This window comes from Mesoplodon mirus (assembly GCF_964341445.2).
Source record: "Mesoplodon mirus genome assembly, chromosome: 5".
Taxonomy (NCBI): Eukaryota; Metazoa; Chordata; class Mammalia; order Artiodactyla; family Ziphiidae; genus Mesoplodon; species Mesoplodon mirus.
Window position 1 is genome coordinate 123434467 of NC_138980.1, and position 12860 is coordinate 123447326.

At 35.5% G+C, this 12860-nt stretch overlaps 1 protein-coding gene across 1 annotated transcript in view; it reads right to left on the reverse strand.

The window, feature by feature from the left end:
• Nucleotides 1–375: 375 nt before the first annotated feature.
• Nucleotides 376–12860, reverse strand: part of AGGF1 (angiogenic factor with G-patch and FHA domains 1) — a 49163-nt gene continuing 36678 nt past the window's right edge. Inside the window, exons 10-14 of the mRNA XM_082621929.1 lie at nt 11704–11869; nt 10216–10298; nt 6953–7080; nt 4808–4907; nt 376–3191 (exon numbers count right to left, since the gene is read on the reverse strand). Of these exons, the coding sequence (XP_082478055.1) occupies nt 2991–3191; nt 4808–4907; nt 6953–7080; nt 10216–10298; nt 11704–11869 (678 nt within the window). The 3' untranslated portion in view covers nt 376–2990. The remainder of the gene's footprint in view (nt 3192–4807; nt 4908–6952; nt 7081–10215; nt 10299–11703; nt 11870–12860) is intronic.

Sequence of the window (12860 nt, forward strand, 5' to 3'; positions counted from 1 at the left end):
CATCCTGTTGGCCTACCTTTTCAACTTCCCTTGCAGCTATGGGCAGTAATGTTATCAGGCTCTGGCTAACAACCCTAAGTAGAAGTCTGTTGTGAGAGTTTCTGAGTAAGCTTTTGCTTTCCTGATAAAAGAGAACTAACAGGAATACTGACTGCTCTTTCCCCTTTCTTCTGTTTTGGACATGACTATGATGACTGGAGTTCCAAAAGCCATTTTGCAACTACAATGCCATAAGCCAGCACTAAGAAGAGTAAAGCAGAAAGGCAAAGAGAAAGCCTGGGCCCTGAAACACAGACACACACGTAAACACTGACTCATTTTAAAGAATCCAAATGTATTTCCACTTTAAAGCCTGAAAAAGTAAAATGAAATGTTTTAGATCAAAGATTCAAGGCAGAGATATAAGTGATGCCCTACAAAAATAAGAAGCACACTTAGAACACCACAATGGGGAAATACTTTCAGCTGTTCCTGAGAACACCTTTAGATGCTACGTCTAGAAACGCCTTTCTGGCTCCCTGCCAAGCACATCCCTCTCTCCTGTAACTCATTAAGGAAGGCCTTTGTATACGATCTCTCCTTGTTGGAAATCTCTATTTCTTTTGCCTGCCCTTTGAAAATGTGCCAAATTAAGAAATAATCTTTTACACGAAAAGTTGGAAGGTGTTTGAATTGGGTGAACCATAACTTTTCATAAGTTCACAACCAGAGTAAGTGAAACATCAGAAGTAAAAACTTTTAAAAACAGAAAAACATCTCCCCCTTTCTGAGAAAAAGTGCTTCCTGGCTATTTAATTCTAGAAAACAATTTCTGTTATTTTACTGTAATGGTGATGGTTTCTTCTGTTCTCAATTTTGCCAGCTTCTCATGTTCTGGCAAAATATGTTAGCTTTCTCAAAATTCAGCAACTTGTAGCTCCACTTAAACACTTAAAAGCTATTAAGTTAATACATTTATACTGCAAGAATAAACTATAGTTTTAAATATTAGACGCAAAACAACTTTATGTGTAATTCAAATTGTACATAATCCACATTTATGCTTCTAAACAAACAGAAGCTCACATTTGTACTACTTTTACAGTTTACAAAGTGCTTTTACATACATTTTCCCATTTTCTATTCAAGACAAACATGTGAGTTAAATATTCTCATTTCACAGGTAGAAATAGAACCAGACATTATTCAGTGGTTTAACCAGTATATAGTATAGCCCTGAGACTTTAGATCTGCAAAGGGTTTTAATAAAGCAAATATCACATATATTTCAATTTTTATCACCATTTTCAAGTTTCCATTTTCTTAACAAAAGAAAACAATGAAAAAGTTTTCCACAATCTAATAATAAAAATGGGAAATATTACATAGACAGTTGTATACTAACCCAATGAGAGAGATCTACCAGAAGCAAGTTTACTCTGAGGGTCCTATATTGTTACCTATATGTAGGGCACCGGCACCAGAACCACATTTAGATGAGTAATTTTTCTACTTTAGAGAAAACAATGCAGGACACTCCTAGTGCCTCCAAGTCTAATGTACATATATGTGTATGTGTTAGGGTATGTAGGTGGCCAAAAAGGATACAGAAAAATACTTAACCTAGATTCTTAGAGTTATAGGACCTCTGTTTTTCCCACCTTTAGGCCTTTAATAACTTGACAATTGTTTGGTCATATGTCTCATCTTTAGTAATACATTTATTTTTCTTTCCACACCCCCCTTTCTTCCTAAGTACCCTGTACACTAAGACTAGAAACTCCAACAGGTAGCTTTCTTTCTGAATTATCTTCCCTACTGCATACTTTTTTCCAGAATTTTCCTTTCCTATTTCTATATCTTGAAGACATTTCTTTATAGTAGATGAAGGAGCTGTATAGTTTATATTCATTATGAGAAAAGATCAGTTCCAGCATTGATTTCCCAGCAAAAAGCTGAGAGAAAAGTTGAACAGAAAGGAAAAGAACAGTATTAACAGGCAGAGCGGTGACACCTGCACTCAGAAAGCTGCACTGCAGTCTCCGAAAATCTGAGGTTATCCTTTCATTATTGTGCTGTCAATTTACAGAGGAAAATTCTGGCTGGTCATGAGTTCAAAGCAGACCAGTATGTTTAAATTATTGGTTCAATGAATCATTCTTTTTGATGTTATAATGTTTTTTATTGCATTTGAAGACGTTTTCAATAAGTATCTTGAGTTTGAGGCCTTGGCTAGGTAACCCTTTTGCAGTAGAAATCAGATTTTTCTGGCACAACTCCATTGCCAGCAATGGGATTTATCAAAACTACAAATGCCAGCACACTGAATATTTCAATACTGTACTCAATTGTTCATATCTAAATATTTCAGCTATGAAACAAACCAAAGGTAAACGCTTAATATATAGTACAAATCAACAGATTCTTCACAGAAGAAAACAATGAGACTGATTTTCTACAACATGTCAGCTGTTCATTAGTTCTTCAATAATATTACTTGGGTTATTTCAAATATAATAACATTTATACACCACTACCCATGTTTTCTCAACATTTTCTACCTAGGTCCTAAAGGGCATAAACAAGGATGTATATAGTCACAATTGTTTTTATAAACTTTCGATGTTTCTTTTGTTATGCATCGTACAATAATGAATATAAGGAGACAGGGACAAATGTACATTTAAGTTAGTGGTTACATGAATTTTGCTTATATGGCTAGTTGCTTATATGAGCCTTGTAAATGACAAAATAAAGTAACAAAGCTTGATAAGCTCCTCTGTGCCCTGTGAACTTTAGCCCACTCACAGCATAACTTGATTCAGTCAATAGTTTTTAAAAATGTTTTTTAAAAACTGCAAACCACACTTTATTACACATTTCTGAATCAAGAGGGGGTAAATTGTGACACAGTTCCCTCACGCCACTGACTCTTTTGGAGAGAAAATTTCTGCAATTAAACAAGAGTTTCCAAATTCTATAAAAAAGCTTTTGTGTTCTATGACTGACCTTCACTCTACAGTCCCTTTGACCCAAGGCACAGTCCCTGATGCATCTTTTTGAGATTTAGTTTCGGGGAAGTTTTCAGCAAACCTCTCTCGAGCTTTCTCCCAGTTCTTTTTGCTCTTGTTTTGGAGAAGGTGAACATCTTCAATTGAAGATGGCTTGCCTGTCCCCAAGCCTGCATGTGTTCGCCGAAGTTGAAGCTGGATCTGTTACCAAAAGTTAAGAAGAGAACTTACTGTAGTATCTAAACACACTGAAATCTGCTGTATCCAATTTGGTACTTTATAATTCTTTGAATTAGAAAAGATTGATGCATAAGAAAAAACTGTCAAATGCATCAAATACATACAGTAATAAATACATGATTATACATGATTCTATATTGTCTTGCTTGTCAATAAGTACAGTTGACGCTATAGAAAACAGAATGCTCCTTAAATAGCAATCACCAAATTTCACTGAGATGCTGCAGAATCAATCTGTCATCTACTCTAACGAGAAGTAAAAGCAATGGATGTATTTAAACCTACAGTCCAAGCCTCACCTAAGTAAGTGAACAGGTAAGTTAAACATTAAGAGTCATGGGACTTCCCTGGTGGCGCAGTGGTTAAGAATCCGCCTGCCAATGCAGGAGACACGGGTTCGAGCCCTGGTCCGGGAAGATCCCACATGCCGCGGGGCAACTAAGCCCGTGCACCACAACTACTGAGCCTGCGCTCTAGAGCCCGCGAGCCACAACTACTGAGCCCACGTGCCACAACTACTGAAGCCCGCGTGCCTAGAGCCCGTGCTCCGCAACAAGAGAAGCCACTGCAATGAGAAGCCCGTGGACCGGAACAAAGAGTAGCCGCCACTCGCCACAACTAGAGAAAGCTTGTGCGCAGCAACGAAGACCCAACGCAGCCAAAAATAAATAAATATATTTTAAAAAATTAAGAGTCATAAAAAGAGAACTTGTTTATTTTCATAAAAAGAGGGGAGGACTTCGCATTATTTTGAGAACCATTATAAGCCACCAGTTACTGAGTGCCTAATATATGTCAGGCACCATCCTAGGGGCTTTACGTTCAGACATCCCTGAAAGAGTTCTCATTATCCTCATTTTTACATATGAAAACTGAAATCCAAACTTGCCCTAAGCCGCACAGCTAGTGATAGAACACATATTCTAACCTGACTACTAAACCCATGTTCATCCCACTGTACCTCAATGAAATGAGAAAATTTACATTAAACTCTCACTAATGCACCCATTATTTCTTTAGGTACCAAGTAATTATCAAGAAAGTTCTTTGATCATATTACTACTTTGTAAGGTTTTTGTGAAAGAGAATCTGAACCTCTGATGAACCATGGGACTATAGAATTAAACCACTGTATTGTTTTCCAGACATGATTCTCGCTATTGCTTGTTACATGCTCTGAATCTTGAACCTAAAACAGATTCTCCAGCTAGTACAGAGTCTGCCTTTTCGTAAGGTAACACTGTGATTGCTCTTGCATGTTAGGATAAGGCACAGTAAAGAAGTCATTAAAAATAACTAAAAGACAGAGAAGAACTTCTGGCTCAGGAAATAATATTCACTATCCTAGTCTGATGAAGAAAAACACTCTAAGGGCCTTCCTAAGAACTTTAAAAGCAAAACAAAACAAATCATAAACACATATATTTGGTAACTGTGATTGCCACAAAGGGAGTAATTATGTCTCTTTTTGCTTGCTACAATACTCCTAGCACTTAAGGCAACACCTGGCATATAGTAAAAGTACAGGAAATATATCCATTACAGGAATAAAGAACGAAAGGAATCTTGAGTCTTACCGGAGTTTTCATTCCTCCACCGTCCTTCCCTAGGCCCTCTCCTGTTTTCCAACCCATCTTTTCCAACATCTTCCGACCTTTATTGCTATCAGTAATTTCACTTTAGAGAAAAGTAAGATGAGAGTTGATTTCTAAAGACCATTTAAGTCACATTTATAATAAACTCATGAATTAAAAATAACTGGCACGACTACTTTAGAAACTATTTGGCATTACCAAATAAAGTTGAAGATACACAAATCCTACTCCTACATATACTACTTAACGGAAAAGGGAATGTTTTGCAGCCAAATCTAACAATAAACACAAATTAGAAACAATCCAGATGTCCATCAGTGGTAAAGTGGATAAACTGTGGCATATTCATACAAGAGAATATTATATGGCAATGAAAATAAAATGTACCTAACATAACAAAGTAATGCTGGACAAAAAGAATATAGACACAAAATAAATACTAAATTATTCCATTTATTTAAAGTTAAAAAATAAGTGAAATTAATCTGATGCTGGTGAAGTCAGTAGAATAGTTACCTTTGGGGAGGAGAGAGGAATAGTGATTAAGAGGGGACACCAGGAGGGTAGGTTTCTGGAGTTACTGATAATTTTCTATTTCTTGACCAAGAGGTGTATTCTGCAGTGTGTTAATCTTATGATGTATCACTGATATTGATACTTACATTTGTGAATTTAACATCAACAAAAAAAGTTAGAACAAAACTAAACCTCTCGTTAACTATTTGCATTTTGTTTTATGATTTTATGGTCTGCTAATTTAAGGGTATTTTATGTTCTATCACACTGTCTTTTCAGTTCTACAAAATATGTAAATCAGCTCTTCAATAACAATAACCCAAGCCATGTCAGACCAATGGATTTCATTTTTCATTTCTGTCTTCTAATTTAACTGTAATGCAATCTTCATATTCTAAATCAATTATTTCAAAAATATTAAACCTTAAAATATATTTGTCACGTTGCTTAGCATATCTAACTTAAAATGCTGTATTTCATAAAATGTGACTCCATAAATTCTAAGATGCACTGTTGGTCTATGTAACATTAAGAAAAACCTGCTGTCACATGTAACTGTAAAATTCTACCCAAGTGGTATATCTTAGAATCAATAAAATGACAATAAGTCAAAATGTAGTAACTAATTGTTAGTTCTACATGAAAAATTTAAATGTTAACTAAACCTAGAATTTATATTCTGAGAAACGAAATGTAGCTAATACATGATTAAATGCAGAAATATAATCATTTTGTAGGCTTCAAAATTACATTTTGCATGTTTATCAATGCTACTTTATCAAGAGAAACGAACTGAATCAAAAATAAGCAAGGGGGCTTCCCTGGTGGCGCAGTGGTTGAGAGTCTGCCTGCCAATGCAGGGGACACGGGTTCGTGCCCCGGTCCGGGAAGATCCCACATGCCGTGGAGCGGCTGGGCCCGTGAGCCATGGCCGCTGAGCCTGCGCGTCCGGAGCCTGTGCTCGGCGACAGGAGAGGCCACAACAGTGAGAGGCCCGTGTACCGCAAATAAATAAATAAATAAATAAATAAATAAGGAAGGGACTCCCCTGGTGGTCCAGTGGTTAAGAATCCACCTTCCAATGCAGGGGATGCGGGTTCCATCCCTGATCAGGGAACTAAGATCCCACATGCTACGGGGCAACAAAGCCCACGTGCCACAACTAAGACCCGACGCAGCACCCCCCCAGAAAAAAACAGTAAGAAAAATAGTATTTCAGGGTCAAGAACAGAAGCAGTTGAGTTCTGAAATAACTATTAAAAGTATCAGTCCATACCAATTTCTTACTAGCCCAGCCTCCTAAGTATCTAATATATAAAAGTATGGTCACTCAATTGTGTGGCTACAATGTTAGCTATGCATATATATGTGTGTTTAAGTTTGTATGTGATAAATCTGTATGTATACTTACATATATGATCAGTAATTTTCTAGGGAATAACGCAATACCAATATTAGAAGAAAATGTAAACAGATGTAGAGTTTCCATCTTGTTCTATATTATTCCTTTAAAGGTTACCTATCAGATTATATAGCCCCATAAATCACATTACCCTATGAATGTGATTATGGTACAAAGATTGTTTCAAGCAATTAAAATTTAATACTTACGAATGAACAGATGCAGGAGCATCATCTCTTTGGAAAGTTCCTTCACTTCCAATCTGCTCCCTACGTTTTCCAGCTCTATCTTTATATTTTGGATTCTTCAAAGCCTTTTCATCTTCGTAGTCTGTATTCTTCATAAACATGAAATATTCATTGAGGAAAACAAAACAGATAAATAAAAATATAATGTCTGTATATTTGCCTTGCTTAGCAAATATGGTTCAATGTGGTCTCCATTAAATAAGCCATGATATAAATTATGATACAAATTAAGACAATTACATTATTGAATATTTCTATTCTATCCCCTTTAATATAGTGGAAATATAGTACATTTTGAATCAATGCTGTGTACTCATATTCTCATATGAACTACCAGTATTCAAAAAAATATGGAGACCCCCTGGGGCTGGGGAAAAAAATCTACTTCTCCTTTTCTCTAAGGAGCTGAAAGTTCCAAAGGACCTAAAATATTTTGATACTGTTCCTTAGAAGGGAAAAATGTAGAAAGTCTTTAAAAAATAGATAAAAGGAAAAAAATACTTTTACCCTGGCAACAATAATAGCTTTTTGCTTCAATACAGCTTCATTATATGATTAATCACTCACTCAACAAATCTTTTCTAAGTAAAGAGTAAGTTATGCCCTATGCTAGGTGACAGAATGCAAAGAAATTTATAATCCTGAAGTGCAGACACACACAGTCTTCAGCATGTTACAGTATGACTGGTTCAACAATTAAGGTACATATAAGATATGGCAGTGGCACAGAAGAGACAGGCAATTCAGCTTGGGGTTTCAAAGGCTCCTCTTCCCCTTTGTTACTATTTGCTAATCTTTACATAAGAAGTATAACATTCATCCAAAAAGATGCTACGGACTGCTAGAGCAACGCAAGGAAAGTACCACAGAAGTTTTTACTTAATTTTGCTTTCAAAACAGAAAAATACAAACCACCAACCCTAATAGGTATTCCCCCCAGAAAATGATGTAGAAATTAAGCTCAAATTTTTGAAAAAACATTTTATTCTCTCCTTATATATCTTCTATTTTCCTCCCAAATTAACCTTAACATTTTTTTCTAGTATGATTTCTCTCCCTTAGTACAATAGTAACAAAAAATACAATTCTGCATAAAAATGTTATTTTGGCAGCATCTTTTCTGACTTGTTCATAAAGTGTAAAAAACACTGGACAAATACACTTAAGACCTAGATCCTATATCTAGCTCTGTCATTTAGTAGGTAGGTGACCAGCTCTAGTTTCTCTAATGTAAAATGGTAATATTAATTAGTTTTCTGGTCTACTTATAGGATTAAATGGTAATTTTTTTAAACTGCCTTACTGAGGTATAATTAACATACAATAAATTACACATAAAGTGTACAGTTACTTTTGAGATTCGTATGCTCTTATGAAACCATCGCAACTAAGATAATAAACATATTCATCTCCCACAAAAGTATCCTCGTCCTTCTTTGTAATCTATCCCTCCAGCCCCTCTCCCTGTGCATCTTCTCCTGTAGCCAGGCAACCACTGATCTTTCTACCATGATACATTAGGTTTGCTTTCCTAGAATTTTATAGAATCGAAGTATATAGTATGTTGAGTTAATCTTTGAACAACATGGGTTTGAACTTCGTGGATCCACTTATACATAGATTTTTTTTCAGTGGTAAATACTACAGTACTACACGATCTGCAATTGGTTGAATCTGTGGATGCAGAATCCCAGGTATACAGGAACTGTGGACATAGAGGGCTGAGTACCAGCTATATGCAGATTTTTCAACCAAGGTGAGAGTCAGCACACTTAATCCCTAGGTTTTTCAACGGTCAGCTGTACTCTTTTTGTCTGGCTCTTTCACTCAGCACAATCATTTTGAGATTCATCCATGCTGTAATCTGTATCAATAGCTTATGCTTTTTTATTGCTAGAGTGTTTGACCATATAGATTTAACATAGTTTGTTTATCCATTAATGATGGACAGATGAGTTTTTTCCAGTTTTTGGCTTTTAGAAAAAAAAGCTGCTGTGACCATTTGCTCACTAGTTTTTGTACGAACATATGCTTTCATTTCTCTTGGATAGAAATGAAATACTTTGAAGTAGAATGGTGAATAATACAGTAGGTGTACATTTAACTTTTTGACAAAGTACTAAACTCTTCTCCAAAGCAATCACACCATTTATATTTTCACCAGCAGTGTATGAGAGTTCCTGTTCCTCCACATGCCCACCAACACTTAGTATGGTCAGTCTTTTTAATTGGTTTTAAATTGTAATTCCCCAATGACTAATAATACTGAACATCTTTTCATGTGTGTATCTGCCACCTGCTTTGGTGAAGTGTCTATTCAAACCTTTTGCTTATTTTTAAATTAAGTTGTTTTCCCTTATTGAGTTTTCAGAGTTCTTTATATACTCTAGGTATAAGATACATGATTTTTATCAGATATATGATTTGCGAATATTTTTCCCAGTCTGTGGCTTATCTTTTCATTCTCTTAATCGTTTCTTTGGAAGAACAGAAGTTTTGGAGAAAGGACAACTTGGGCTTTTGTGGATAGTGCTTTTAGTGTTAGATACCTTAAAAAATCTTTGACTTTTTTTTTTTAAGATTTGCTTCTAGAAGTTTATTAATAGTTTTAAGTTTTAAATTTATATGTATAGTCCATTTTGAGTTCATTTTTATATGTTATGAGGTGGGGATCAAGGTGGTTGTTGTTGTATATGGCTATCTAATTGTTCCAGCACTGACTGCTGAAAAAAGACCATCTTCTTTCCACCAAATTGCCTTCATGCCTTTGTTGAAAATCATACACACACACACACACACACACACATTTATCTATGTATCTATCTATCTATATGGGTCTATTTCTGGACTCATTATTCTGTTCCATCAACATATTTATCTTTTAGCTAGTACTATACTGTCTTTATTGCTGTAGTTTATAATAAGTCTTGAAATCAGGCAGTATTAGTCCTCCAACTGTGTTTTTCAAGGGTATCATCTTAATGCAAGTTTTTTAAAAACCAGAAATGGCTATTCCAATATAGGGTATTATCATCACTTTCCTACTCCAACCTCAACAGTTGGTGAGGTAAACAGTAAACAACTAACAGGAATTACATAAATCTCAGAATCATTCTAAATAGCTCTCTTTTTATATATAAAAATGGACTATGCTTATCTACAGGCAGTTTTATACAAAACCCGATGCACAGTTTAACACATGTAACAATATTTAACTCCCTTACCTGCAAACCATATTTTACTCGTATTTTCTTTAATTCTTTTCTCCTTTCCAACTCTTTTTCCTCCTTACTTAGAGCTGGACCAACTAAAAGGAAAAATTGAGTTTGGTTTTAAAAAAAAAACACTAAATCTGATATAATACTGTTTATTTAATAATGAAAAACTAATAGTACTAGTATCCCATCTGCAGATTAATAAAAAGTTCAAATAAATTAATATAAAAGTATCTTAGGTTGTGATGATGTCCTTTCAGCATTTTGGTAATTAAATCTACTTGGAAAGTAAACCAAAACTCAAAGACTACAGGAATGTTTTAGATACTGAAAGAAACACTGAACATCTTAATTTTTCAATATGGTTACTGTAATTGAAATCCAAATGCAGAAATATTGTTGAGTTTTCCAAAGGAACATAAGCTTGTGCAAAAGAAAAATAACAGAACCCAAGATTCACATTACTATGTAATGTGCCATACTCATTTTCATAATGTAGTATGAGAAAACAAAAAATACATAATGAACATGTATAGTTGGTATTTAAAGGAAACAAACGATGTGAAAAAAATTACTTCTTACTAGTTAAAAGTATCTTTCAATTTTTAAAGCCTTAGATGAGTGGGTTTTAAACAAGATAGCAACATTTTACAATATTATTTATTATAGAAAGTAATGGTATATACACAGATTAATAATTCAAACAAACTGTAAGTAGGAAAGCAAATATATCAATCAATAAATCTTAATACCTTGGCCTATTATTTTCTATGTTACTATTTCACATCAGTTTAACTGTGGATGACTTTTTATGTCAGTAAACAGATGTTAAAGGGAAACCAATCTCTATTTATGTCACAATTACTCCTTTGAAGTACATTTAGCTACCACTGCAGTGCTGCTTCAAAAGCCTATAGACTGCAGTAAATAATAAAGATGAGGCCTATTTTCAGCTACAACAAACAAGACTGCAAAGAGCCAAAGTATATACCTAAATAGGGACTTGCTAATATGCACATCTTCAACTTTGTTTCCCAAAGAGACGGTTTCAATAATAGTCTCACCAATAATGTATGAGAACTCCCTTCTCTCTACATTCTTAGATTTGTTATTGCTTTCTTCTTTCTAAATACTGTTGTATTCTATATTTCTTACTAATTTATAAAATATATATTTAAAAAAGAAAAGCCTATAGACTGGATTAGCAAAAACAGCTAATGATTATCATTCCTGGTCATAAAGTAACCTAATGTTGTAATAATACAACTAAATTATTACACAGAAAAACCAACTACAATCATAATCTACTAGTCTAGGTCTCAAATTTCAAATACATGTCATTTCTTAGTCTCATTTGATAATATTCACTTAAATATAAATGTATCTCAATAGAGTATTATATCAATTAGATATGAAGCTGGTAACTAACTGATACTTTTTTAGAACACGCAGTGAATTAAAAAGCTACCATGCCCATAAACAGTATGTTTCACATACCAAAAGGTTCATCTTTCTTATCAAGACGAAGGTGAGCTCTAACCTGCCCTGGTTCACAGCCATCACAGGTATCACTGCCAGGGTGAATGTGAAAGGACAACACAGTCTCTCCAATTTTCACTTCATCTCCATGCTCAAGTACGTAAGGGTCACATTTAGTTTTGGGCTAAAGGAGAAAAAAATTACAAAACCAAACCCAAGAGAGTTACATGTGGTTATTTTATTTATTTTATGTCTACTGTAACTAATGTCTGATTATAAAAAAAAATTTTGAGATTGTTCTCAATGAGATAGACATATGCACACACATTTCCACAAAACTTAAAGGTGATGCATAATATTCTACGAGTCGAGAAGATGACAGCTGAACTGAGCAACTTCTAATTTTTTTTAATATTTATTTTATTTATTATTATTTATTTTTGGCTGCATTGGGTCTTCGTTGCCAGGCGTGGGCTTTCTCTAGTTGCGGCGAGCAGGGGCTACTCTTCGTTGTGGTGCGCGGGCTTCTCATTGCAGTGGCTTCTCTTACTGCAGAGCACAGGCTCTAAGCATGTGAGCTTCACTAGTTGTGGCACATGGGCTCAGTAGTTGTGGCTCGCGGGTTCAGTTGCTCCGTGGCACGTGGGATCTTCCGGGACCAGGGCTCGAAGCCATGTGCCCTGCATTGGCAGGCAGATTCTTAACCACTGTGCCACCACGGAAGCCCTCTAATTTTTATATTATCAAAATCCACTGATCTCCCCATCTCCACGCCCAATCCTATCACAGAAATACCCAACTCAAACTTCAGCCTATTACCAAAATGAATAATCATCACAGTCAAAAAGAAGAACTGTTAAGGAGACAGGTGCATCGTATTTCCCTTCTTCCGTCCTCTCTTGATAATTCAGTTTTATCTCATTTTTTATTTATTTTTTTATTTTTTATTTTTTTGGTGGTACACGGGCCTCTCACTGTTGTGGCCTCTCCCGTTGTGGAGCACAGGCTCTGGACACGCAGGCTCAGCGGCCATGGCTCACGGGCCCAGCCGCTCCGCGGCATGTGGGATCTTCCCAGACTGGGGCATGAACCCGTGTCCCCTGCATCGGCAGGCGGACTCTCAACCACTGCGCCACCAGGGAAGCCCCTCATTTTTGATTCTTATAGACTAAGAC